General features: G+C 53.7%; 8 protein-coding genes across 8 annotated transcripts; 5 read left to right on the top strand and 3 right to left on the bottom strand.

Moving 5' to 3' along the window:
- Nucleotides 1-110: 110 nt before the first annotated feature.
- BDP81DRAFT_446264 (SURF1 family-domain-containing protein) lies at nt 111-1,153 on the top strand (the record flags this gene model as incomplete). The annotated part of the gene is made up of 3 exons (XM_060592044.1): nt 111-891; nt 977-1,082; nt 1,144-1,153. 3 exons carry the CDS (start codon nt 111-113, stop codon nt 1,151-1,153), a joined length of 897 nt encoding a protein of 298 aa, XP_060449953.1.
- BDP81DRAFT_311062 (centromere kinetochore component CENP-T-domain-containing protein) lies at nt 1,150-3,180 on the bottom strand (the record flags this gene model as incomplete). The annotated part of the gene is made up of 2 exons (XM_060583696.1): nt 1,150-2,269; nt 2,339-3,180. The coding sequence occupies 2 exons, from the start codon at nt 3,178-3,180 to the stop codon at nt 1,150-1,152; spliced, it is 1,962 nt and encodes a 653-aa protein (XP_060449952.1).
- A 1,947-nt stretch (nt 3,181-5,127) lies between these two features.
- BDP81DRAFT_504683 (reductase) lies at nt 5,128-6,488 on the top strand (the record flags this gene model as incomplete). The annotated part of the gene is made up of 2 exons (XM_060595630.1): nt 5,128-6,213; nt 6,422-6,488. The coding sequence occupies exons 1-2, from the start codon at nt 5,177-5,179 to the stop codon at nt 6,486-6,488; spliced, it is 1,104 nt and encodes a 367-aa protein (XP_060449951.1). The 5' UTR covers nt 5,128-5,176.
- Nucleotides 6,489-11,988: 5,500 nt separating this feature from the next.
- BDP81DRAFT_310508 (P-loop containing nucleoside triphosphate hydrolase protein) lies at nt 11,989-12,879 on the top strand (the record flags this gene model as incomplete). Its single annotated transcript, XM_060583643.1, has 6 exons — nt 11,989-12,018; nt 12,098-12,130; nt 12,187-12,245; nt 12,302-12,482; nt 12,530-12,762; nt 12,816-12,879. 6 exons carry the CDS (start codon nt 11,989-11,991, stop codon nt 12,877-12,879), a joined length of 600 nt encoding a protein of 199 aa, XP_060449950.1.
- Nucleotides 12,880-13,654: 775 nt separating this feature from the next.
- BDP81DRAFT_446260 (uncharacterized protein) lies at nt 13,655-14,919 on the bottom strand (the record flags this gene model as incomplete). The annotated part of the gene is made up of 3 exons (XM_060592043.1): nt 13,655-13,844; nt 13,969-14,197; nt 14,289-14,919. The coding sequence occupies 3 exons, from the start codon at nt 14,917-14,919 to the stop codon at nt 13,655-13,657; spliced, it is 1,050 nt and encodes a 349-aa protein (XP_060449949.1).
- Nucleotides 14,920-16,504: 1,585 nt separating this feature from the next.
- On the top strand, nt 16,505-17,705 carry BDP81DRAFT_446259 (U3-containing 90S pre-ribosomal complex subunit-domain containing protein; the record flags this gene model as incomplete). Its single annotated transcript, XM_060592042.1, has 4 exons — nt 16,505-16,745; nt 16,864-17,087; nt 17,278-17,383; nt 17,524-17,705. The coding sequence occupies 4 exons, from the start codon at nt 16,505-16,507 to the stop codon at nt 17,703-17,705; spliced, it is 753 nt and encodes a 250-aa protein (XP_060449948.1).
- Nucleotides 17,706-18,741: 1,036 nt separating this feature from the next.
- On the bottom strand, nt 18,742-19,658 carry BDP81DRAFT_132114 (uncharacterized protein). The gene has a single exon (XM_060581752.1). It carries the CDS (start codon nt 19,385-19,387, stop codon nt 18,794-18,796), a length of 594 nt encoding a protein of 197 aa, XP_060449947.1. The 5' UTR covers nt 19,388-19,658; the 3' UTR covers nt 18,742-18,793.
- Nucleotides 19,659-21,469: 1,811 nt separating this feature from the next.
- BDP81DRAFT_310015 (RhoGAP domain-containing protein) lies at nt 21,470-24,006 on the top strand (the record flags this gene model as incomplete). Its single annotated transcript, XM_060583593.1, has 5 exons — nt 21,470-21,688; nt 21,744-21,797; nt 21,859-22,471; nt 22,520-23,680; nt 23,729-24,006. 5 exons carry the CDS (start codon nt 21,470-21,472, stop codon nt 24,004-24,006), a joined length of 2,325 nt encoding a protein of 774 aa, XP_060449946.1.
- Between the last annotated feature and the right edge of the window lie 3,527 nt (nt 24,007-27,533).

Raw genomic sequence — 27,533 nt, 5'->3', positions numbered from 1 at the left:
TCATCACCCGGGCACAGCTCTCACTCAAGAAAGCCTCCCACCCGCCATCACCACCGGGGAACCACCAATCAACCAGCCGGCGCCCCCCCCCCCCCGGACGAGCCTCAAGAATGCCGCCTCCTCTACCACGAGCGCTCTTCCGGGCCCCAGGTCCCGCGGCGCAAACCTGCCTACGCTCAATCGCCCGCCCAAGGATATACCCATCGTCATCATCACCATCACCATCACCACTACGCGCAACACCACGAACCCGCAAATTCCACACCACCCCCCGCGCCCTCGCCTCCGAACCAGCCCCAGACTTCCACTCCATAGTCGACAACCCCCCCGAACTCGTCCGCGCAGGAAACCGCCACGGGCCCGGCCTCATCATCCTCGCCCTGATCCCCATCACAGCCTTCGCCCTCGGCACATGGCAAGTCCAGCGCCTCGGCTGGAAAACCGAGCTCATTGCCAAATTCGAGGACCGCCTCGTCCGCGACCCGCTTCCCTTACCGCCCAAGATCGACCCCGATGCCGTGAGCGAGTTCGACTACCGCCGCGTCTATGCTACGGGCCACTTCCGCCATGATAAAGAGATGCTCATCGGCCCGCGCATGTGGGAGGGCGAGCAGGGGTACATGGTCGTGACGCCGCTCGAGAGGGAGGGCGAGGGCACGACGGTGCTGGTGAATCGCGGGTGGATCAGCAAGGAGATGGCGGATCAGCGACGGAGGCCGTCTGCGCTGCCGAGGGGGGAGGTCACGGTGGAGGGATTGCTGCGGGAGCCGTGGAAGAAGAACATGTTCACGCCCGATAATAGACCTGATCGCTGGGAGTTTTTCTTTCCCGACGTGCACCAGATGGCGCAGCTGACGGGGAGTCAGCCTGTTTGGATTGAGGCTACTATAGGTATGTCGCTGCCGACTTCCTTTTAGGAGGTTCCTTGCGGGGCTTCTGCTACGAGATACAAAGCTCATACTGACTTTCCTCGCAGACCACGAGTTCTTCCGCATCATGGACCTCAAGAACAGGGGTATCCCTATTGGAAGAGCCGCGGAGGTGAACCTGCGGAATAACCATGCCCAGTACATCTTCACATGGTAAGTCCAACCAACCCCTGATTCCTTCATCATCCATCCCTCCATGCACCCTCAACCACAGTCGGTACTAATATCCGACAAACACAGGTACGGTCTTGCATTCGCCACCTCCATCATGCTGTGGATGGTCGTCAAGAAGCCCCCAACCGACACCGCGCGAAAGGTGCGCATGAATAAGCATTGGTAAGGACTTTTTCGTGTTTCTTTCGAAAAAGGAATCAGAGTCACAGTCATAGTGGGAGCAAGTCGGACTCTTCAAGTCACTTCCTCTTGTCCGTCGCCGGTCACGCGACGGCGCTTCTTCCTCGGCTCCGCCGGTGGCAGCGGCTTGGGCATCCTCAACTCCTGCAACAGCTCCCGGGGCAGGTGTCTGTGTGCCAGTGAAAAGGGGGTCGTCGTCGAGCTGGTTTGACGTTGTCTGTAAGGATATTAGACACCATTGTATTTGTACCAAAAGAACAAAAAGGTTGTGGATATCAAAAGGGGAAGCCCCCCAAAAGATTGTCGATATCCCTAAATTGGAGCTTGCGATATTCGCATGGTGAAAAATCAAGAAGAAGACATACCTTCGCATGAGTGCGAGCATATCACTCTCATCAATAGTCTTGCGCTTGGCATGCTTCGCGTACGCGGACAAATCATCGCCCAGCTGCTCAAAAAACCAGTCCGACGCCCTCTGAATCTCAGCCAGCGCGTCCGGCGCAATCTTGGTCTTACTGATGCCGCTCGACTTGGCAAACGTGTTCGCCAGCCGCTTCACCACCGCCGGCGGCAGGGACGGGTACTCCACACCGTACTTTGAAAGCTTCACGCCGCGCTTCGTCTTGCGCGGCCTCTGTCCTTGCTCCTGTTCCAGCAGCTGCGCGGCGCTCACCTCCGTCTGGCCGTCCAGGTCTCCTTGCGTCGCCTCGGTGGGTTCGATGGGCGTTGAGCTGCGCATGTCGTAGTACGAGGTTCCGAAACCTAGGTCCTCGTCCAGCGGGACCGCTGGCTCGTCGTCTACTGGCGCGATGTTGAGCGACGGCTGTTCATCTGTGATTTCGGGTAGCGGTCGTGCCGGTGAGCTCTGTCCGTCCACCGCCATCATGAACGTCGTCTGGTTATCCGCGTCAACGGGCACCTCGAACCCGAAATCGCTGTCCCGCGCCGAAGCTAAAGTCTGCCTCCTCAAGTCTTCCTCCTCGACTCTGTAGCTCCCATCCGTCAGTAACGAACCTCACCACCACTCACGTAGAATTCACAGTCGCAAAACTCACCTATCCAACGTCTCCTCCGCCTCCCTCCCCTCCTCATCCAACGCCCCGACCTCAAACGCAGGAAAAAACCCTTCCCCGCGATCATCATCGTCGTCGTCGTCCAAGTCCCCGTAATTCCTAAACTCGCTCAACCGCGCACTCCCCATCGACATACGCGACGGCTGATCCACGTACGCCCGCCGCGGGAACTCAATCGTCGCATTCTCATCAATCTGCGACAACTCAGGCGCAACAAGCTCGTCCTCATCATCGTCCTCAACGTCGAGCGGTAACGACAACCTCGGCCTATCGATCGGAAGCTCGTCATCGTCGTCGTCGTCATCGTACACCGTGCCTCTCCGATCGCCGCCCACCGTCCGTATAGGCAGGCTCGCGCTCGGTCCCCTCGATCCGACGTCGCTAGGTGACGAGGACGACGAGATGGGCTGCGTGGTGTGCTTCACCACGCGACTTAGGCCACGCAGGACATCGTGTAGCGACTCCCTTCGCGGCCGGAAGCTCTCGCGGCGCTTGTTCCCGCCTGGTGTTAGGGCGGCGGCGCGGCGCTGGTCGATTGTGCGGTAAGCTGCGCGGGCGTGGGGCGTCGCGGCGAGGGAGCGGCGGCCTGAGGCGGAGAGGCCGCGGTAGCCGGCTGAGCTGCGTAAAGAAGAGCGCAGCGGGTTGTTGTTGGAGGGCGTGCGTGGGACGAGGGAGGCGCGGCTGGAAGGGGGGTCGAGGCTGAGGGCGCGGCGGTTCGGGGTTACGGTGTCGAGGGCGGAGGAGAAGAGGGGGTCGTCGTCTTCTGCGCCGGCGACTGCTGCGAGACGTGGGTTGAGGGGGGTTGTGAATGTTGGTGAGGACATTGTCGGTTTTGGGTTGCGACGGGGTCGCTAGACGCCGGGTGGTGGTGGTGGTATTGGTGCTCTCGCTCAGCGCAAGGTATATATCAGTGGCGGGATGACTTCTTGATGAGTGGGACGCAGCCGTTCTGTCGCAAGATAGGTAAGATTGTTGAACGCGGTTCCCAGTGCGCCTATGTTGATCTGTCGCAAAATGCGATCGGGAGCGACAACGGGTGGTGTGGAGTTTGTCGACGGTACTCTGTGATGGGCGCGGCGTCAAGGTGCCCCCCCGCTGTCTCGGAGCTTTGTAACTTTGGGAGACGCGACTCTCGACGCGCCGGCCGATGTCATCAAAAGGCAGGTTGGCGCACAGACCATCTTTCGATGTCCGGCATATCGGCCCCACTTCACCGGCTCTTAGACGGGACGGGGGTCCTCTAGCTGCAGGTACTGTTCGCAGACATAATGAATTGACGAGTCCTTTCACTCCTCGGCGTCACGACACGCATCAGTCGCTCGCAGGCCACGTGCAGTTACCTCTTTGGCTTTTGGTATCTATTTAAGGTAAGCCTAACTTCCAGAGCTCATGGTCTCCACGGCATTGGCGGCCTCCGCTTGGGCTTTCAGCCATCGAGCGACAGCCTCAAGCAGATGGCCCTCGCTGCATATTTCTTATCGTATGGTACGGTTCCAAAAGGATTCTATTCCTGAGAGTGAAAACGCAGCTAGGAAGGTAGATTAGTGAGCAATTCTCTCCTCTCCTCAGCTTCCCTATTACTTATAGCTTCCTTGATGAATAATCGAGGGAAAAGTCTTACTGCCAGGCAGTGTCTGCTTTCCAAGGTGATGTTTATCCCCCTTCTTTTTTTTAAATAAAAAGTTGAGTAGGTTCTGGTTGCCAGAACGAGGGCCAGTGTCGAGGCTCAGAACTACATACGATTCATCACCCCACCTATCCTCTGGACATGATAAGACAATTTAGGATTATTTTACCTCCGAGTCAAGTCGAACCAGGAAGAGCAAGAGGGATGTTTGGAACTTTTTAATAGGACTTTTCGGATAGAGAAGGTATAGGAGGGCAGTATAGGTCATCCCGCTTCGCCATGCATTCTGGCATTGAGGCTTTGCGTGAATCTTTTGCGCATCGTCTTCCTGTCCTACCTAAGGAAAACAACGACCTTACTCCAAGTTCTTCTTATCTCTCAACTTGTGCTTGCTAGTCATTGGTGATCACAAGCCGAGTATTCACCCTAGAATAGAGTCAAAGAAGTACGCGCCTGGTCAATATTGAACACATCCTCTAGACTAGTCTGTTTCTACACGCTGCTTCATGTGTAACAGGGCCTTGGACTGCGACTCGGCCAAGCAAAGAGTATATTTTTGCCTGCGGACGCATACGCCGTCTGTCAACGCCGTAGGCGGTTGTTACAGCTTCAGACCACGAGAGCAGGAGGCCTTTTATACTTTGTACAGAACCATTGGCAGGCTTGGTCTACACATTTGGGCTGACAATCCCAGACACTTGACTTTAAGGGGACTTCTACTCTCAAGCATCTAGAGAACGTCCTTGGTGGAGTGTACCATGTACTCAGAAGTTCAGGGCGCAAGGCTTTTATTACCTCCTATACCGAGCATAGCATCTATAAACCAGTACGGAGCTCTCAGCTTCTGTTATCATTGAAGCCAAATTTTGAGGTTGATGATCGTCCCTCGGCAGTCAAGGACCTGGTCAAACTAACCTTCCAAAAACCGACTGACTTCAGGATAATGCTCACCCGCTGTATCACGGAACTTCCGACCGCGCATCCAGCTCGTCTGCCAAGGTGGGGGGGATGTCTACAGATTGCGGGGGGTCATCTCTCCATGCATCGCGAGATAAGAGAGAAATAAGATAAAGTATTCACAAGTCCATCGTCCATCGCCAACGATGAAGCCGGCCCGCGACGAAATAAGTCGCCAACCAGAACCCTCCTTACCACCACCTCTCCTCACAGCCCCCGACGACAGGACGCTCACCATGCCCGGCACCCTCATCCTCTTAACCGGCGCAACAGGTTTCGTAGGCTACAAAACCCTCATCACAGCCCTCAAAGCCGGCTTCCGCGTCCGCTGCGCGGTCAGATCAAAAGCTGGCATCGACAAGATCCTAGCAGCGCCGAGCATCAAGAGCCTCAACCCAACAGAAGACCAGCTCACCTGGATAATCGTACCCGACATCTCCTCTCCCGGCGCATACGACGAGGCCGTCCAGGGCGTGACGTACATCATCCACTGCGCGTCTCCCGTGCCCACATTTGGCAAGGACGAGCGCGTCGGGACGGAAGAAGAGATTTACGTCAGACCGGCCGTTGCCAGTGTACTCGGTCTACTCGAGAGCGTAAAACGCCATGCGGCAGATACCCTGAGGCGCGTAGTCGTGACGAGCTCGATCGTGGCCGTCGTCCCGATGGAGTGCTTCATGGGCCAAGGCCTAGACCGGCCGGCCATTGATGGAGAATCCCGGGTGGCGACACCGGCTGCCCCGTACGGATCCGGCTTCGGAGCCTACCGCGCGAGCAAGATCGCCGCCCTGCGCGCCTCGGAAGCCTGGGTGAAGGAGCACAGTCCGAAATTCGACCTCGTCTCCATCATACCGGCGTGGATCTGGGGCTACGACGAACTTTCGACGACAGCAGAGTCGCTCCTTTCGGGATCAAACAGTGTGCTGCTAGAGTACTTGCGAGGCAGGAAGAGCGACACGCCTATCCTCTCCAGCTTCGTCTCCGTCGACGACGTTGCTGCGGCACATGTTTGCGCATTGTCCCCATCGGTATCCGGCAACCAGAGTTTCCTCTCGGGCAGGCATGTAGCCATGGAGGAAGCCAGGGTCATCGCGATGGAGAACTTTCCCCAGGCGTTTGCGGATGGCGTCTACAGCGCGGACGGCAGCCAACCGACTGTCAGCGTACCGACGGATGCTTCCGAGGGCGAAAGACTGCTTGGCCGTAAGTTTGCAAGCGGGGAAGACATGGTGAGGGATGTAGCTGGCCAATTTTTGCAGCTTGATGCGAACTTGTCCGTAACCTTGTGGAGGACTAGCATGCACAATGGTCCATGGTTATCGTCCTTGGTGTTGAACCACATATCAAACGAGACAAGGCCATGTTCCTTTCGAGGAGGAAAAGTAGTGTTGCATGCATTCCAAGTCTCAAACCGGATCCAAGGAACAGATACGGTCGTCAAGCATCATGAAGCTCACAGCCTCACCTGCGACTGGGTAAAGTGAAGATGGACCCAGCTTGTCCTGGCCGGCGATCCCGTGCGTCAAGCTATCAGACAAGGTGATGTGATGGCGTCCGTGGGCTGGAGTGCGTAATCGGGAGCGATGGGGAAACGGGTACGGTTACATGTGAAGACGCGACCTGTGCGACGTGCGACGTGCGACGGACTGGACCGGGTTTGTGACGGGAAACAAACGACACTTGTTGAGCGTTTCGAAGAACGTTCTTCTAGAGCCAACGATTTGATCCAACGCTGGGTTTGAGGACCGGAGGTTCTCTTCCTCAGTATATAGAGATTGACCGCAATGAAAGAGTTGACGTATGGAGTAGTTCGTGCTCGCCGCCAAGGAAGTCGATGATCTGACCCGTGTTGCCTTGACTTGACAGGAGGTGTCTGACAAGGAATAGACAGGATGGGTGAGTGTGACAAGAGATCAGAAAAAGTCAGTGAAGAGCATATGGGTAGCTCTGGTTTGATGATCTTGAAAGACCAACGACAGTGGGTCTATTAGAGTGTCGAACGGCCACTTGAACAGCGAATCACTTGAGACGAATTAAAGATTTCTTAGATGTAGAATCCATCGAGGGTGGTGTATAAAGACAACTCAATCTCTGTGTCTTTTGACATTGAGGCGAGGGCGGATGATATGAACTGATAGGTCTCTGAATCCAATACAAGCGCTGGATCGTTCAACCTTGGCGAATCAGACTCGGCATCTTCCCGCCTTGGACTCGTCAATCTCAATATTGCGGAGCAGTACGGATACTGTATAGCCTGTGCGTATGACATTGCAATATGGATTCGACGATGTGGATGTAAGTGAAAGTGCGCGTGGCCAGTAAGATGGATCAGCGCCAGAGCCGGGTACTCCTTGAAAGAGTTTGAGTCGGCAAGGTCGGGTGGACGGGTTGGAAGGCGAAAAGAAGGAGCTTCAAAATGTTCCTCGAAGTGTTCCATCAAAGGCAGAAGTTTGTTACAAGACGTGCGTCAAGTGGCGCCTGAACTCTCATTCTGGGGCGGGCGGCGAAGGGGACGGACGTCCCTCTTGCATGTGTGAGTGTGTAGGTACCCGTACTCCCATACTCCGTCAAAGGACGAGAGAGGGAGAGAGGGAGAGAGGGAGAGAGTGTGTGTGGACTACCTTGGCCGCAGGGCAGAAAGACGAAACGATACTGGCGATGGAGACTGACAGGAAACAAAGGAGACGTGACCCGACTCATCGTCACAAAGGAAACGGAAACAATGCCTACGCACCATCAGGTCGCGTCTTGGGACTGACTCCCATGGTTCTGTATCCGTAGCCTGTAGCAAAGATGCTGACTTTGGTGGTGGGGGGCACAAGAGTTGGCTCCAGGTTAGTACGGAGTAGTGGCCAACTGGATTCCTAGAGGCTGCGATTGACAGATTTCGTGGCCCGGCCCCTGGCAAGTTTCGCAAAGTCTCCCAGTTCGATGGACGGGCCGGGACTAAGCCATTTTGAGAGATTGTATCCACTTTTGCAGTTGAAGGCCCTTTCCACCCTTAGCTGAGTGGCTGAGTGGCTGAGTGGCTGACTTCTCCCGTCCTTCCCTTTCAGTTTCCTATTGCCTGTTCAGTGACATTGAAATGACAGAGCCTTCCGTTTCTTCAGGAAAGCACGGGTCGAGAAAGTCTCAGGCGAACGGCAAGAAGTTGCTCAAGAGGGAAGGAAAGGGGCCCGTCCCTATCCGTACGGTGCAGTAGGCCAACCTGACCTGATTTTATGATTATACACTCCTGAACAGTCCCAAGGAGGGAAAGATGGCCGATGCGATGATCCAAATTGCAGAGTGAGAAAATGGACGGTCGGCCGGTGCGATTATTGAATATTGGACATTGACGGGGCCCTCAGGGATTAACCAAGCCCCCCCCCCCCCCCCCCCCCCGTGGGAAGCCGCGAGAGCTCCCTGTGCGCGCTACTTTTTAGCTCTGGCTCATCACGAACCGCAGTGGTGACATGCAAGGTACTTACATACGGATGGATACCATAAGCTTTCTTGCTTACCTCACTGTTCAAGGCATGAAAGAGATGGATGAGTTTTTGGCAAAGCGAGCCGATATCAAAGTTGACGAATGCCTTCCGCATTACCCCATTGTGACCGTGATATGAATGGACGGCTAGAAATTCCTGGTTCCTGTTGTGAACATGAACAGCAGAGTTCTCCTATACATCAGATCGGTGCAGATACGTCTCGAAGTTGGAGTTATCATCATCGTCATACCTTTGTGACTGATCGAACGAGACGAGCCGAGTCGGTGTTGAGCAGGTCCCAGCGGCACCCAATCTCATCATGTAACATGTTGCGCCATCGAGTTGACGTTGGTTTAGCGCTTGACACATTCAAGCTCTTATTCAGGCGTCGTGATTCGTCTTGTAGGTGTCCTCGAACAGCATCCTTGGCCAAGGTCGTTCGTTGTGTCTCCAGCTTGTGGTTCGGGTTCCAAAATAAAGGCACCATCGCTTAGCTAAATTTGAACAGTTTTCTTGTTTCCCTATCAACGTCCCATTCCCGTGACGATCCCAGACAAAGTCCAGGTCGAGTTCGGTTCATTCCTCGAGGTACGACATTGGCATCGTCATTAGCAGCTCTGACTGGCTGGTGTCTGTTGCACGTACCTCCGAGTACCTCATCTGCCAGTGTCCGTCAAAAAAACCCGCCCACAGCAGAGAGCGCCAATCGCAGCGCCAACCACCGAGGACGGAGGTGAAAGGTCGGAGGTGAAAGGCCGGAGGTGAGGTCAACACGGACCACCCACACCGCCGCCAACCACAAGTATCGGTAGGTATTATTGGATCCATCCAGATCCAGATCCAGACCCAGTCCGGGACCCAACACCAGCCTCTCCTTCCTTGTGCTTGATGAGACTTGACTTGCTCTTGCCTCCCGTCTTTCTTAGCTCGCCTTCGCGCCTTCAAGGAAGGAAGCAAGCGTGGGAAGGTAAGGTACCTCCTGCATCATCGCCGACCATCCATTGCCTCACGGCAGACAAGTTTTGCGTTGTTTCTTACCTCAGGTAGTAAGGTAGCTTAACTCCAGAACAAGATGCTCTCGCTTGCGTCTTCATCCTCATCCTCATACCCAGCCAATATTGACCATCAGAAATTCAGAATCCACATCTCACCTGCCGTCCACCGTCCACCCCCCGAAGAATATCACCGCTGACTGGCCTGCGCCGTGCCCGCCTGCCGGATCTTGACCACCCAATCCAGCCTGTCCTCCATCCCGCGCCTTCAAACGCAGTGCACCGTCCAATGGTACCTTGCGCGGTGCCTTACCTAAGGTACAAGCCTCAAGTTCCCTCCAAGTGTCGTACCTAGGTGTGAACCAACAGTGACCTCCCACACGCGCCCGGCTGGTCTAATCCTTCTCGCCTCACCTTACACACCACCAGATCCATCCAGTCAATCAATCACTCTGCCATTCCAAACTTACCTGTGGTCAACCGCCAAGTGCCAGTCCGTCAGTCTTCATCTGGTCGCGACGCATTGCTTCTCCATTGGCAACTCTCCCCAGGACCCCCCAACTCAGAAACTGTCCGTGACTCTTTGCCCTCTTTGCCGCCGCTTTCCCATTGGATTGGGGAGACAGTCGTTGCAAGGGAAAGCACGTTGACGCCGAAACTGTTGCAGCCAGGAGCTCCTTGCTGCCCGCGACGCACTGCACTGCAGCGCATCGCATCGCATCGCATCGCAGACCGCACACCGGTACGTGCCACCCTTCTCCCCCTCCCCTTCCCCTCCTCCCCAAACCAGCGCCTGGTTATCTGTAGACTGTGCTTCGTACCCCAGGTACCTCTCTACCAAGTAGCTTACCAAAGGTACTTTTCGGTGCGGCTTGCCTCATCCTTACCTCAACTCACCTCGCACCTCGCACCTCGCCATTCCTATGCCTTGCCTTGCCTTGCTTTGCCTTCTTCCATTGCTCGTTCGTCACTTCGTCACTCTGTACCTGTAGCCGTGGATGATTTCTCTCTATCCATCCAACGCCCTTCCCCGTCGTCTCCTCCCAATCCATCACAACCAATCTCTTGAAGCCTCCAATTAGTCGTCCTTTGCCTCGACATCGCTCACTGCCACAGCCGGCCGCTTCCACTGCCACCGCCCTATCGTCTTCTTTGTTGCCCAAAGTCAACTCACACAACATCCCGTCTTCAGGTTCTCTTCAACACTCTTAGCTTGCTGCGGCCGGGGGGCACTCACTCCCACCTCCAACAGTAAAGTAGCCGCCAACCTCGAAACATTGGATACCTTTCCCATCAGCAGTGACTTCCTTGCTGCTCTAATCTGAATCCGTACCCATACTGCGTACAGCACACTGGTGACTGTCTATTACACCTTATCCTGGTGAGTGTTTTGTCCTGCTGGTCTGGGCTGTCCTCGGGCTCGCTCCTCTTCCATCTCTCCTCATCCTTCTCCTCCCGTCCTCTCGTCTCCCGCCCACTGTCCAACGCTTTCCCTTTCCCACCACCTTCAACACCCCCCCCCCCCGTCGGCCTCTTCCCCCCTTGCCCTGTCCCAAGACCAGACCCCGTACTTCGTACCTTTTGGTACCTACCTACCTACCTACCCATTCCGATCCCAATACTGCTCTCCTCACCTCACCTTGCCTTGCCTTACCTCACCACCTCACGGTTCACCTCATACCTTTCTTTCCCTGGACCTTACGACGGACCCTACCGCACTGCGACTCTAAACCGCCTGCCCACTCCCACTCCCAGTACGGATACCTACCAGTGTGCCCAGTGCCCAGTGCCCAGTGCCCACCCCGACCCCCTCCACTTCCCTTCCCTCAGGTTTCCCAATTGCCCCCATCCCCACTTTCTTTGCCTGAGAAGAAGGTTAGATATGCAGGGTACCGTTATCACCCTTTCAGCTTCACCTCCTGCGGCACTAATCCCTTCCGCTGTGTCAAAACATTTCTGACCTCGACTTTTTATGCAGCCATCGGAACCCACCAGAGCTCAGACTCCGCAACTCCAGTTGTCTTTTGCTACTGCCGCGCAGTGTGCCTGCTTCGTTTTCTGCCACGCCAACTCTACTCACTTCTGTACGGATACCCAAATCCCAAGCCCTCATACTCCTGTCCACACTCTCTCTCGCCTTGCTCTACCACATCTACCTCACTCTGTACCCGACCCTAACCTTGCCGTCAAACAGAGACTCGTCGTCCAAACCTCCGCTCTCGCCTCGTTCCTTCCGCTCCTGCTACCTGGAGCCTGAATCTCCTCTGCCACTTTGTCTGTTCGACACGACGCGACACGACGTTTGTCGCCAGCCCAGGCCGCCCACATCGTACCATACTATACCAAAGCTCTCTATACCACACCCATAATTGCCATTCCTCAGGACCAAACACACCCGAGCGACCACCGCCTAATCCAAACACTCGCCATTCTCCTTGTCCCTCCAACCCGGTGTCACACTTGACTTTACAGAATCCCATTTCGGATCGATTTCCAATTCGACGCCGCCTCTCCTAACCTACGAACTCTATTCGCATCAACGACTGTCGTGGAATCCAACTACACATCGTTCAGAATATCACAGAAATGGCTCAGCCAGGAGTCCAGTCGCTGAAGGTGCGTCGCGCTCGGCGAAAATCATCGTCCTGCTATCAGTAGGGAGGAACGAATGGCTAATGGGTTGATGATCTTGTAGTGCGTGGTGACAGGTGACGGTGCTGTCGGAAAGGTAAGCTGCTCCTATCATCATACCCCTCCGTATCTCGCGACTAATCCATCTTGTAGACATGCCTGCTGATTTCCTACACAACGAACGCCTTCCCCGGCGAATACATTCCCACCGTGTAAGCACTCTACATGACGATTGACGATGGAGTCTGATCTGACCTCGAGCTCCCAGCTTCGACAACTACTCGGCGAGTGTGATGGTTGATGGAAAGCCAATCAGCCTGGGACTTTGGGATACTGCTGGTCAGGAAGATTACGACAGACTGCGACCGCTTTCATACCCCCAGACCGATGTCTTTCTCATTTGCTTCTCCATTGTCAGCCCGCCGTCATTTGACAACGTCAAGGCCAAGGTACGGCGTCCCACCACCACATGGAGATCAGCACTAATTTGATGCAGTGGTACCCCGAGATCGACCACCATGCGCCAAACATTCCCATCATCCTCGTCGGCACCAAGTTGGACTTGAGAGAGGACCCCAACACCCTCGAGTCCCTCCGCCAAAAGCGCATGGAGCCTGTTTCCTACGATCAGGCCTTGGTCTGCGCCAAGGAGATCAAGGCGCACAAGTACCTGGAGTGCTCTGCTTTGACACAGAGAAATCTGAAGAGCGTTTTCGATGAGGCCATTCGGTGAGGAACGATCGGCGCAACTGGGCAAGATGACATAGCTAACCTGGAACTAGTGCCGTCCTGAACCCTCGCCCGGTTGCCGCGCAGAAGAAGAAGTCCAAGTGCACGATTTTGTAAACACCTTTACTTGATCTCAAGCGTTACGGGTTAACATTTGGATTGGCGTTCGGCAGTGTATGACAAGCCTAGTTCTCCGCTGCCTTTCCGTCAGGGCTCAACCATGTTGCACAACCCGGTGCCTCACGCTATCCAACACGAGAAGAGACAACTTACTTTCAGAGGCACACCCCCACTCGAGAAGGCCCCCAGCTGAGCACAGCCTGCGAAGATCGCAACAACCCCCAAATATCAGATTTTGCCCACCTACCACGCCGGATTTGTGAATGGCACTGTGGTGTCTACGGAATCGGCCGCGGCAGTTTGGCAGAATCAGTGCTTTCGTTATTGCTCTTTTGCCTCTTTTTAGGGGCAAAGGGCAAAGAAGAGAATGACAGACACAAGGGGGAATCGTTGGTAGCGGGCATGCTTTGCAACACATAACACAAGGATATCCCACGTTTTCTGTAGATAGCACTCACTCTCACAAAGACACTACTTTTTTCATGGAGAAATTTAGACACTGGGTCAGGAAGGGATGAGCTTCGTCTTGAGAATTGACTGCCATTGCAAATGCCCCTGAGTATCGAATCAGGGAGACCTGAGTGTTGCAATGATTCAAATGGTTCATCTATCGACCCCTTATTTTCTATCCCACAACTCCTGGTTATCCAATCTTGGACCTAGTCTCAGGGGCATATATATCCAGATCCAGCTTTTTTGTTCAGCAGTCTCGACGTCTTGACACAACCAAACTACACCATCCAACATACACGCCATCTCTCCGTTTATCCGTCTACTGGTACATCATGGCCAAGCGGCTGGGGTGGATGCTTTCCTGCTGGGAGTTGACGCCGCCCTGCTTGGACCTCTCCTTTTTGTACTCCTCCTCCTTTTGCATGCGCCTGTGGCGGTTCTCGTCGAGCTGGACGTTGCGCTCCTTGATCTTGTTCTGGCGGAACTTGCTCTTGCCTCCGCCGCCGGCGCTGTGGTTGGTTGTTAGTTGGGGGGGGGTTTTGTATCGGAGTGTAAGAGGTTGGTTCAGGCAAGGTAGGATGAGGGTAAGTGTAAAGGTAAGGAGTAGTAGGGGTGAAGGAGACGGGAACGTACGAGAGCTCGAGGTTAATCTGGCGCGCGGGCGAGAGGCCGTCGTCGAAGGAGGTGTGGTGCATCTTGTCGAGGCAGGTGCGCATGTTGGAGCCGTTGGAGAACTCGAGAAAGGCGATGCCGCGGCAGACGTTGGGGTTGCCGTCCTTGTGGAGGCAGCGGACTAACGAGGGCTTGTAGGCGGCGAAGTGGGCGTTGATGGAGTCCTTGTTTGCTGTGTAGGGGAGGTTTCCTGGGAGGGGTGGGTGGTTTGGTTAGCTGGTTGTAGTTCTTGTGGGAGGGATGGGTGGTGCTGGTGATGGAGGTTGTAGAGGTAGACTCACCGACAAAGACAATGTACTTTTCCCTCTTTCCTCCCTCGGCGGGCGTCTCTTCTTCTTGGGCCGCTGGCTCAGCTGCTTCTTCGACAGCAGGTGCCGCCGCCGCAGCCTCGTCCTTTGCTTTCTTCGCCTTTTTAGACTTTTTCTCCTTCTTGTCCGTCTTCTCTTCAGCGGGAGCAGCGGTCTCTACGCCATTGGTCTCGGTCTCAGCCTCGACCTCCTTCTTCTTCTTCTCCTTCTTCTCCTTCTTGTCCTTCTTCTCCGTCTTGACGTCCAAGTCCTCCTTCTTGCTCTTCTTGGCCTTCTTCTCTTCCGTCACGGCGGCGGGGGGGTCGACGTCCATTGCGTCGGCGTCTGGTGCTTCGTCGGCGGCGGCGGCCTCGGCAGCTTTACGCGCTTCCTTTTCCTTGCGCTTGCGTTCCTTCTTTTCGGCCTTTGATTCCTCGAGGGCGATGAACTCGCCGCCTTCGGTTGCGGGTGCGGAGGTTTCTTCGGCGGCGGCCTTCTTGGCTTTCTTCTCCTTCTTCTCCTTCTTTTCGGACTTGGACTTCTTCGTCACGGTGGAGGACTCGTCTGCGACGGCGGCCGTGGGCTCGGCGCGCTTGCGCTTCTTGGAGAGTTCTGCGGAGGCCATTGTTGCTTGCTGTGTCTTGGTATCAAAGTGGGAGGGAGAATGGAATTCGTAGGCGTAAAGTGTCGGATTGAACAATGACAACAAAAGTCCAAGATATAATTCAAAGCCCCGTAGCGGTCACCGGACTGTGGAGCAGAAAAAAGGCGCGGTCAAGAAGGGGACTTGAACAAAATATTTCCCTTTGAAAATTGTTGCCCAGGGACTACTCTACACGGGGGGAGGACCAAAAAAAAGTTTCGGTGTGGGGGGGGGCGCGAGCGATAAGGAGCGGCGGCAGCGATTAGGAAGATTTTTATGGGGCTGGTCCGCGCTTGGCGCAGACAGACAGATGGACACCCACGCGCTCGCGCTCACATACCGGGATGGGTGCGGCCTGTTCGGCCACTTGTGGGGTCTGGTTTTTTTCGGAGGCGGGATCTCGGAGGGCGAAGTACGGGACGGAGGTCTAGATTAGGCGGGGAGTCCTTCTTTCCTGATGTTTCGCATTGTAAGTTCTGTCATGTTATGGTGATGCTTAAGTTGGTGAGACTCTAGGAAGCTACTCCGTTCTCGTCTACTTTGCTTCCATGGCAATATGACAAGAAGATACCGTGATTTCAGAGAGGGCTTTGGTTGATGCGAAGCAAATATTTGAAGATGCTTTTGATTTAAAATAGTGTTCATTAAAATCTTTATTCTAGCCCAAAAGCTTGGAGATGTCTGAAGGTGCCACAGGTATTTGCTTACTTGACGAATGGCTAGGATCGGGGTTTCTGCGTTTACAATCGCCGCTGTTGTAAATGTTGTTGTCACTCATCTGCCTTGGTTCCCGTCCTTTGCGATGGAAAGTGGTATGTGGTGGATGTCTTCTCCCGAGCAGAACAGGTACAGATTGAGTAATACGACTTAGCCAAGGCGTATTGTGCTATCATCTGTTGGAAGTTAGAAGAGAAACAATGGAATACATCCAATGAGTTGTCTTGGTAGTGACGACCACCTGGTATAGAAGAGAGAACTGCAGGCAGTCCTCTCTTCCAGGGTACCTGGCGGAGGTCGATGTAGAGGCTCGTTCGCAACAGCTGAGGAACAACAAGATTCTACATATAGGCTTCCCTACGGCCACTCTGCTGCCATTCTCCAGTCACGTGGTGAAATGAACAGGCAAATTGTTACAAGTATCTTCTCTACAAGCTTGGTATACGCAGGTAAGATGGTAAACGCACAGGAAATGGTTTTGTTGACAATGTATTTTACTCGGTCAATCTGTCGGTAACTGCCCGTCTTGAGGTACGCTTTAGCGGGCGAAGGTATGCGCACTGTGAATGCTCCAGTGCGGGCCCAAGCACCCAACGGATCTCTTCCCAGGTGTCGTACAAGGGTCTGCGACAACCATGCACAGTGCGAACCCAAATTTTCCCCGACATGCTGAAATTTTCAAACCGCAGCAACATCTCATTATCAACTACACCAAATCTTCACCGGAACTCTTAACCGCCAATTTTTCTCGATCCCCCCAAAGACTATCATTCTCACTGGAGTTGAGTCGACTAATCCTTTCCAACAACAGAGAGAGTCCAGAACTCAACAAAAGGCACACATAACAATAATGTCCAACGCGAAAAAGAGAGCGGCGCCGAGCCAAGAGGGCGGCGAGGGCCAAAAGGCAAAGAAGCAGAAGAAGAAGTCGGCCTACCAGGTCGACGAGACGCTCCTCAACGCCGAGCTGGGCATCAACGAGTCCTTTGCCGTCATGGACAACCAGCTCCTCGCAGACTACACGGCGCAAAAGATTTCTCGCTTCGGTACGGATCTGAGTTCGGTTGAACTTTTGGACCTGTCCATCTCAGGTGAGTTTTGACATGTACTCGTTTCTCATGTATATATCATGAATTTTTCTACAAAGAGAAAGCGAAGATTGTGGAAGAAACGAAAAGATGAAAAATCGTACTAAAACACCACAAATAGCAAACGCCATCAAGGACACAACATCCTGGACAGAACCCCGCGCCCTGGACAACCTCCCCGCCTTCCTCGAGAAGTTCGCCGAGAGGCCCGACAGGCTCTTCACGGCGCCCAAGGTCAAGGGCGCGCCGCACACCATCATCGTCGCCGCCGCGGGGATGAGGGCGGCGGACGTCGTGAGGGCCGTGAGGAAGTTTCAGGGGAAGGAGAGTACCGTTTCCAAGCTTGTGAGTGTGCCCTTTTTCTCTTCTCTCCCTCACTCTTTTTTTGCGCTCCTATTTTTGTTTGTCGTCAATCTCTTCGTCCCCTTTTGATATGAGGATTGCGGGGGGATGAGAGAGAAGACCCTTTTGGTCACCGGTATCCGGCTTCAAGGAGGCGAAGATGGAAGTATGGCTAACGTGATGAAATTCATAGTTTGCAAAGCACATGAAGGTATTCGAACAAGTCCAATTTCTACAAAAAACACGAACCGGCATCGCGGTCGGAACGCCCGCCAGACTCATGGAGTTGGTAGACAATGGTGAGTGATTCTTCCTCTTCTCCCCCCCTTTTCTAGATATATTTTCCCAGCCGTCATACTACCCACATGTGCATCGCACCCGAATCACATCGGTTATCCATGCGAGAAGCAAAGCTGATCATACAACTCACAAAAAACAGGAGCACTATCCCTAGACAAGCTCCAGCGCCTCGTCGTCGACGCCTCGCACATTGACCAGAAGAAGCGCGGCATCATGGACATGAAGGACACGATGCTCCCGCTGGCGCGGTGGTTGACGAGGAAGGAGTTCAAGGAGCGGTACGGGGATGAGCAGAAGCCTTTGGATTTGATGTTTTACTAGGGGATGCAAGGGGCTGTCATGGTAGCTGCGGATTACCGTCATGCGTTGGGGGTTCTCGGCAGGGCGAGGTGAAGGAAAGGTATGGCGAGGTAGTGGGTGAGAGTATCAAGTTTCTTCGAGGAGGGACGTGTAGAGATGGTTGTGATGGATTCGGTCTCGGTATAGTGTCACCGGGGTCACGATGGCGGGAGAGCATCTGATGAAGGGCATGAAGAGGGCATGCTAAGAGCTTGCCGGCCCCATCTCATAGAATAGGCTTCTTTAAGCCGCGGGTCAAGGATGCAAATTAGAATCTACGGCGACAGCCGGTACTTGTTCGGATGTTACGTCCCGTCCGCTTCGTTCAGTCTCACATGTCTTGGGGTGGTTTAAAAGGGAATCAGGGGAGCGCTTGTTCGTCAGCTTCGCCTGGGACTAGGTGGCATATCATTGCCGTGATTTATGGCTAAGAAAAAGGCGTGAAGGGCACTTGACACTGAGCAACCAACATCCATACCCGGATCTGAACCGACTCCGCACGACGCCTGCTCAGTGACAACTATCGCGAAAGCTTGAAACGCTGACGTCTGTCATGCCGGTTCCGACATGTATGTACAGTGGACCAAGACAAGGTCCTTGGGCGACGGATGGGTGGAGTTTGAAGACGGTCGTCTGCGAATGAGATCGGTGGTTGAGATCCTTCCCGCAGCATCCATGAGAGTTATGTTAATTCATAGTCCACTTTCCTTATGACGGGAAGAATGGCCGACGTATTGGATGGCATCTTCTCCGCCCCACTTCGTCTCCATGAATGTCTGCGTGATGGTGCTCTATGCATCATGGGAGGTCCGTTATGCAGCTGCTGACACTGGGTTGGTTACTGAAGGTGATGGTGGTGATATATCACATTCTGATATCACCAAGATCAGTGGGTGCTCGGCGGTCTGAAGTCAGTCAGATGTCCCCCGCCAAAGTCTAGAAGGTAGGGATCGCCTGCGTAGAGTTAAAGTCGGCTCGACAAGCGTTTAAGGTGTCAATTCGAGTCCACACCTCCGGTACCAGGGGCTTTTTTTTTTTTGTGTTTTTGATCCGTTACTTTAAATATAAGTCTAGACTAGACGAACGCGGCCGCGGGGCGTGGATCGAACTAGGCGAGGGACGTTGACGGTCGAGGTGACATGGAGTGTTGCAATGGAAGGGGAGAATGGCCGAGCAAGGTCAACTAGGGGTTTGGGATGAAGAATGGGGGTTAAAAAGGATATCCAGAGTTGGGCGGGTTTGAAGATCTTCTGTCGCAGTTCCGACGTCGGACTCGGGATGCCAAGTTGCAATTTTGCCGTGGTGTCTGGGACAGGGGAGGGCAGGTGTGATACACTTTGTACGAGATCGACATCGAGGGGATGGTTTTGGGATGACAAGAGGATGGGGCCAGGTCGGGACTTGGGATGTCCAAGGGGTGGATTGGCAGTTGCTATCAATTCTTCAGTCGATGGATTAACGTCGATTATGCGGAGAGCAATATGTGTAAGTGTGAATGCTGAGGGAAGCTCTCTTGTCGCTTGAGTTGTCAACTCGTCGTGAAGTATAAGTGGAACCAGCATCAATGGCTCGACAGTTGAAGAAATTGTCAGCATTCCATTGTCGAACGTTGGAGGAATCGAACCCTTGGCTAGCTCGAAAGCTTCAGTACGACTGCTCAACATACTTTCCTACAACCGTCTCTGGTTGATAGTGATAGTCGAGCTGGGAAGTGACCAGATGTGACCAGAGATGAAGATACGAGCACCGCGAAACAGGGCCTTTCCTGGATCAGTCCACTTGAGGCATCTCAGAAGCCCAATGTGTACTTCGTGCCGTAGTATATCCGTATCCGAGTTGAATTAAACCTGCGCGATGGCTGCTTAGTACCCTTTAGCGATGTGTCACTGGGCTGATGTTGCGTTCCGTGGGTCTGAGATGATCTACAGGTTTGGTGCTTCAGGTTGCCGTGAACTGCTACCTCGTGCCTCACTAATACCAGAACAAGATCGAGAGACATCCATCCCGCGTTGGAACTTCGTCATTCTTCAACGCTGAGCAGTGAGCACGGGTGGGCAGTGCTCAGCTCTCAACTGAGGGGAGCTAAGCTCGAAAGAGACTACGTGCCCGTTTTGTCGATTGGGGCGGCGGTGGCGGGTGGTGCGAGGTCTGTGTGATTTGCGAATGGAGTTGAAGAGGGGTGGGAGGCTGGGGGGTCCAGTTTATTCGTTTTAGCCCCGATAGTGGAGAGAGAGGGACGCCTCAGCAAAAGAGTCCATTTGATGGTAGTGGAGGGGAGGAGATTAGAGTAATCGTTTGTCACCGGGGGTCTCGATCTGATTGCGCTACGGTCGACATCAGTGTCGCTATTCATAGCATCCAACTGAATCGTTCCTCAAGAGTACGGATTCGTTCCATAGGTAATTGGAGAAACTCACTCACTGTCCGCAGTTGAGGTGTGGTTGTCCATCACGTACTGACTTACGTCCATCTCTGAGGCGCATAGCAGTGGCACTCGTCATCTAGATGGTCCTGTGCCTCTTGATCGCAAAGCATCGCAATCTACCAGCGTCGAGGACGGATTGCTCTAGTCTCGTGCTTTGTTTGCATCTCTGATGTCGGGCATCAAATCAGGTACATAAACGCAAGGTTATAACTGTGTAAACAAAAAGAAAGACATTGAATGCATCTTTGCAAAAAGGCCGTGCGACGAGGGCGTTTCTTCTAGCTGTCGCTTGCCGATTTCAGACATTTCTCTGCCTCTCTCGCTCTTTCTCTCCCGTCGCCTTTCTCCACCTCGCAGCTTCCTTCCGCCGCGAGCCAAGGACCTCGTGTACTCGTCAGGTTCCTTCCATTCCCTCCTTCCTTCAGTTCTGCACCTGCGGCCCGGCTTCCTTGCCTGATGTACGCTAAGACCACGGCACCGTAGCCTGTAGGTAGGTACCTACGGATACTCCATAGGTATTGTGGTAGTCTCGTCCCAAGTATTCATGAGTTTGAAAGAAAAAAATAGCCCGAGACATCCATTCCCATTGTCGATTCCGGCATTATTCCAGATCAAGTCTCTTCAAGTTCCAATTCCACGCGTCAACACCGTTAAACGTCCACTACCATCCTACCTTCAGCCACCTACCTTACCAAAGGTAGATAGGTCCCTGACGTACCACTCTCGCCCGTCGCCTCCATCGATTGCTGCTCTAGGTCGTGGTCCCTCACTCGTCCCACGTTAATCCGTTCTCCGTGTGCTCCCCTGGTCCATCAGCAGCTGCCCAGGTACCCACGCACAAGCGGCGTCCATCTTGTGCAGCACACCACCACCACCTCCTCCTCCATCGTCGCCCGTCCCGCGCTCATCCGTGTATCCAAGGCCACATTTCATCCGCACAATACCCATCACTTCCCCGTCCGACCGGTCACATTGGACGACCCATCCTCCCACGAACCCATCATCGAGCCTCTCGCATGAATTACCTCCGTTTCACCCCCTGCCTCTCCACCTAAACACATCCCCCAACTCTGCTCGCTCACGGTCACCACTACCGTCGCACCGGGAATCTACCTCTCACCACGGCAAAGCCGCGAACCCGCAAAGCTCGCGCCCTCAATCAACTCACTCCTACACGTCTCGAAACAACGCCTGTCCTGGCTTCTTCCTTGTCTCGTCCCGTCTTCGCAAGCAGCCTGCCGCCACCTGAGCCCGAGCCTCTATCTCGTATTACCTGACTAGACTTGCGCCGCATTGCTCAACTCCCCCCCGACCTCTCAAAATGGCCGACCTCCGCTCCCCATCCGACGACAATCTACCCTCCCACAACGAACAGCGCGACAGAGCAAGCAGCATGTCGCTAGGAAACACAGAAACCGCTGCTCTCTCACAGAATGGAGAGGCCGCAACGGCAAACGGCGGCGCCCCCGCCGGTGCCGACGTGGGCTCCACGCCTACTTCTGAGGTCTCGCGCCAGGTCCAAGAAGTGCTGTCATCAGATGTAAGGACGCCGTCTGCTCTCTCTCCGGTCCACCCGAACACTGACAATGGCCCAGATTGGTGTCGCAACCATGCTGAACCAGCTCAAGGCGAGCATCGCTTCCGCAAAGGTGAGACCGAGTCTCGACCCCGACCCCCAACGAGGGTGACAGCTGCTGACAGAGACTCTAGGAATTTGCACTCTTCCTCAAGAAGCGATCACACATCGAAGAAAGCCACGCCTCCTCACTCAAAAAATTATCTCGTATAAGCCAGGAAACAATGCACCAGCCCGATCACAGGCAGGGTTCTTTTGCCCAGGCCTACAGCGAAATGATGTATATTCACGAGCGCATGGCCGAAAACGGAACACAGTTCGCCCTCTCACTACAACAGATGCACGACGACCTGCTCGAGCTGGCTGCCGTAGCGGAGCGCAGCAGAAAAGGGTGGAAGGCCAACGGCTTGGCGGCGGAACACAGAGTGGCAGAATTGGAAGCTGCGATGCGCAAGTCCAAGGCCAAATACGACAGTTTGGCGGAAGAGTACGACCGCGCGCGCACCGGCGACACAAGCAGGAACAGTGGCAAAATGTTCAGCTTGAAGTCCAAGTCTGGCCCCCAGCACGAGGAGGACCTTTTGCGCAAAGCCCAGGGCGCCGATCAGGACTACCAGGCCAAGGTACAGACGCTGCAGAGTGAGAAGGCTGAATTGATTGCGAGAACGAGACCGGAGGCCATCTCCGCTCTTCAGGACTTGGTAAAGGAGACTGATTCTGGTCTGGCACTGCAAATGCAGAAGTTTGGTAGGTCTCACGTCGCTCCTGAAGAAGCTTGAGCTAACACAGTCACAGCCTCCTTCAATGAGAAGCTGCTCTTGAGTAACGGCCTTAGTATTAGCCCCTTCAAGGGCCAGGGTTCTGGCGGAGGACCGCGCAGTCTTCGCGAGGCCGTTCTGGCCATCAACAACGAGAAGGACCTCCACGATTACCTGACATCTCACCACTCGAAGGTGGCCAACAACAACGGCGAGGTCAAGTACGAGAAGAACCCGATCTTGGCAACCGCTCGACAGCAAGCAATGGGTCACCAGCCCAATGCTTCGGTATCGAACGTACCGCAAGCGGCGCCACCCGGACAGTTTTCTGGGCCGCCAGGAGGACTGAATCAGCAACCGCAACGAGATATGCCACCTCCTGCTAGACCAGGCAACTTCCAACCGCCATCCGATTCTCCCCAAAGCTTTGCGCCCCCTAACATGCCGGCCGCCCAACAGCCAAGGCCATCGTCTCAGCAGCAGCAACCCCCTCAGGTGCAACAACATGGGCGCAGCTTCAGCACAAACAGTATGCTGAACCAGCCTAGCCAACAACAACAATTCCAGTCGAACCGCAACTCTGGTGTTGTAGCGCCAACATACAATAGCGGTGGCATGTCTTCCCAGGGACCGCCACAGCTGGGAGCCCTGCCATTCCAGACTTCGCAGTCGCCTCCGCCAACGCAGCAACAGCAGCAACGGGCGCCGCCGCCGCCGCAAAGCCAGTACCAGCCTCCTCAGCAGCACCAGCCTCCCCCGGCACAACAATACCCTCCCCAAGGACCACCACCAGGTGCAGGAGGCTACCCGCAACAGAACAGACAGTCCCCTCCTCTCGGCGGTTCTTCCGGACCGTCGCCCAATGCCGCGAGGCCCACATTCGGGCTAAGCCTGCCTCGCCTGTATGAGCGAGACGGCTTGCCTGTGCCTATGGTCGTCTATCAGTGTATCCAGGCAGTGGACCTCTACGGACTTGGCGTCGAGGGTATTTACCGACAGTCCGGCTCGTTGACACACATCAACAAGCTTAAGACCATGTTCGACACCGACTCGAGCAACCCAGCGTTGGATTTCAGAAACCCCGAGAACTTTTACCATGACGTCAATAGTGTTACTGGCCTGTTGAAGCAGTTCTTGCGTGATCTCCCCAACCCTCTGCTTACTACAGAGCACCACAGCGAGTTGGTTGAGGCAGCCAGTAAGTTGTCCTTGCTTGACTACTTAGAATAGTACTGACCCCTCCTAGAACAAGAGGATGATATCGTCCGCCGAGACTCCCTCCACGCCATCATCAACAGCCTCCCCGATCCCAACTACGCCACTCTGCGCTCGCTGACCCTGCACCTCCACCGCGTCATGGAGAACTCCCACGTCAACCGGATGAACTCCCACAACCTCTCTGTCATCTTTGGCCCCACGGTCATGGGTACCGATCCGGCAACTAGCATCGCCGATGCCGGATGGCAGATCAAGGTTGTCGATACAATTCTGCAAAACACCTACGAGATCTTTGACGACGAATGATTGCAGTGTGTTTGCACTTGTGTTGGCGTCCTTGTTTCAAGTCCACAAACATTCGCAGGTCTCCTTTCTGATTTACGTCAGATTGGGCCGAAACGTACATACAACTCCCATGTATTCAGGCGGATAATTGTCCACTGATGACATGTCTTTCAAGGTCGGTTGCAAGACAGGGATATTCAAAAAAAAAACCCCCCATTGGTCTGGATTCAACGGCTTTCGGCAAAGCGTAAGGGTGGCGTTTGGGGGGGGGGGGGGGGGTTCAGGACTCCATCCTTTTTCTTTTCAAATTCAGGGATACCAGGGTTCTGTATCACTTCACAGCACAGCGTCGTGTTCAGCGTCCTCTTTTGATTTTCTCTTCTTTTCTTTGCAGCTCTCTCCTTCCTTTCTCGTATGGTCCCTTTTGTTGGATGACTGGCGGATGGGTATGCGAAGGCCACAAGAAGATGGACCTCGGGTGGGATGTCAAACCTGGATGAGGGGGATGAGCGGGAAATATGAGCAATCGATTCGTTGATCTGATGGTTTCCTCGTGCCTTTGCGTGAACCTTGGCACATTTGATTTGATTTTCTGCCTTTTCCCTAATGAACCTAGAGCATATACATTTGTGCAATCGATGTAAGGCCAGGGAATGTCTTGCTCTATTCCACATGGGCATCCTACAAACTTGTTCAGCAAGTGTCTTGAAGTAGATATCAGAAGGATGAACTGTACGGCGGTGGGGATTCCAACTCCGAACGTGGATAAGCAACCCCAGCCAGGGGAGATGTTTGTGCAGGAGGGCTGGCTACGGGAGGTATTTCTGCGTAGATGATGGGGGCTGGGGGACCTGAGGGATGCCTAGGTGGAGTGAAGATGGGTACTTTTGGCCGACTTGACTGCTCATCTTATAGTAGCAACGCGTTCGTCCTTTCTCGTCGTGTTCCCCGCCCGTATTCGTCCCTTTTGAAAGGTAAGATAATGAGCGTGAGTACTTGATGCTGTCTTATGAATCTTATAGCCTGTACTCTTCTAGGAGTGCGCGTTCATAGCAAAGACTGGATGCATTACTGACCTTGGAGAGAGTCCGGTCCGGTCTTTTACGATACGATAAGAGCTTTATGGCATGTCTCGTATCCTCGGAACTCCAAAGAAGCTAATTTAACATAGATATAGCAATAATGGCGGGGAACAGTTCGGGTTTGCTAAGAGATGTAAGCCGAGCTTCTATTTCTAGAGTTGATAAAGCATGTCTTTCAGTGTAGTGCTCCCGCGTTTCTACATAACGACTTGGCATAAAATGAGGCCACTGTCAAATGAATGCGAGAAGCTGATCGCACATCACATCGAGCGGGTGACGACGGGGAACGGGTCGAGCTTCGTTTGATTGAGGGAGCTTTGGAACCAATGTGATAAGGTAGAGGTCAAGATAGAGTACCCATTTATCAAAACTACGGTCGTTTCTACTTGTCCGTCGTCCGACCGATTGGGGTGACGAATACGTTAAGGAAACGGGATTCAGTAGAGCGAAAGGGGCTGCGTTCGGCTTTCTGTCTTTTCATTATTATTAAGAGGATCAGGGGTCGATAGGATCAATGCCCGGGAGAGAGATGAACAAGAAGGGAGATTACCGCCTTTCATATTGCTCTCCATTGTTCTTTCTGACAAGTACAGTGGCTTAAAGAGGTGCGTTTGGGCTTGTCACTGCGTGTCGTATAGGAGTCTAGGTAATTGATCTACGTAGGGTGAGAAGCAATTCCATCTCTTTTCTGTGTACTCTGGAATGAACTAATGTAGGCACTGTTGACAATGCCCAAGTCAAGCCATAGGGACTGTGATCTAGCAGAAAGAGTTCTAACACTAGCAGTGGTCTCATATGTCATTCAAGTTGTTTGTTGGTCCTATTCTGATCCGACTGAACGGCACCACAGGCTCTGAGCATGGTGTGCTTCCAGCCGGTATCCAGAGCTTTAAGCATACGTTAGACAGGTGAGTTTGGTATTTATCATTTGAAATTGACAGAGTCACTCATGTACAAAAGGACGAGGGATGATGGACAGAGCAGGGGTTTAGAAGCCTTCGCGCACGATGGAGGCGTCCACATTAGAGACCTTCTTGATTGGCAACAGGATTGTCATCACGTACCCCCAGTTTCCGTCGCTCTGACGAGCTCCTAAAAAATACACGCCAAACCAAGCGACGATTCTGTCGTTCAGGTGATCTGTTAAGCTGGAACCGGGTCAGAGCCTCGTTAGTGCTGAAGCTTTTGCCTGATCTTTAACAGTGCCTTGGACTAAAATCGACGTTGGGCTCGACATCGCCAGTATTATGGGAGCAATGAAGGCATATAAGAAAGCACATCTCGCCAGAATACCTTATTTTTAATAGTTGCGCGTGGACCGGCGGTGCCCGCACGTCTGCATGGGAAGCACATCGGGTGAGGAGAGTGGTCGCCCACGTCACCCCAGTAGCAGGGGCACGATGAATCTAACAAGACAGGTACGGTAACACTGGCCATAAGCCTTAAACTTAAATACCCATCTAGCGCTCCCACTATTCCTTGCTTTCGAACGTATTCGTAAACGAAGATAATCGGAATGCGAGCCAGGTAACAAAGTTAGATATAGATCTCTACTAGTATTCCTACTCTTCTTGCAGTTCGGACGTATTCGTGAACGAAGACGTTAACGCAAAATAAGTAAAGAGCGTGATGGATTTTTCACCCTGGCCTACTTTGCTTTCAACATCCCCTAGATACACAGACATGCGACCTCGGTGGTGCCAAGATGCCCTACGCGGGAGGCTTCTACCGCCCAGTCTCCAGATGCCCGGGATAGGCACAGCCTGAAGATATTGTCACGAACCTGAATGGCCCTTGAACAGCTTTTATGCAAAGAACGGTTGGTGACTTCGTGACCCTTTGACGATTTTCTGTCAAACACCCAATTGCCTTGAGAGCTGTTGTACTTCTTACTCAATGGGAAGAAGGATATCGAGGCGAAATGAGGCAAATGCTTTATCGATCTTTCCCAGGCATACAGAATCTATTGATTCCACAGGGACCTTCCGGCTGGATGGTGTGACTAGGGCCAGATATCCGTCTGACCCTGTCGCTCCTCTTCGGCTATATGAAGGATCATCGACTAAATGGATTTCGACAACGACCACGACACGATAATGCGCGTCTCAAGCAGTCGAGCTGGACAGGTCCTGAAGAAAACATCGAGCTACTTAATGGATCACCTAGTCCTGCTGTCTCGGACTTTTATTGGAGAGAGTTCGTGGAAACAGGCCCGTACTCAAGCCCAGTGATGTGGAGTTCGATCACCAGAGTCAGTCAGTGCAACATCCTGTTCGTTCGTAAGCCAGCGCTGACGGTTGCTATACAGTCACAGTATTCTATTGAACCTTTCGGCACGTCTGGACTCCCCTGGCACGACGCGCGACAATACGTTTCATTCTCAACTGAAGGTGTTGAGGGACGTTTCGGTCCCAATAATCGATGACTAAGCATCTCACCACTCGGGATCGCAGTATCAAAACACCA

The sequence above is a fragment of the Colletotrichum phormii genome, assembly GCF_030913505.1.
Source record: "Colletotrichum phormii strain CBS 102054 chromosome Unknown BDP81scaffold_3, whole genome shotgun sequence".
In the NCBI taxonomy this organism is placed as follows: Eukaryota; Fungi; Ascomycota; class Sordariomycetes; order Glomerellales; family Glomerellaceae; genus Colletotrichum; species Colletotrichum phormii.
This window is presented reverse-complemented; position numbering and strand designations above follow the sequence as displayed.

What these genes read in the sequence shown, in the direction of transcription:
- BDP81DRAFT_132114 (XM_060581752.1), bottom strand. Translation starts at nt 19,387, where the DNA reads ATGTTGAGCAGTCGTACTGAAGCTTTCGAGCTAGCCAAGGGTTCGATT.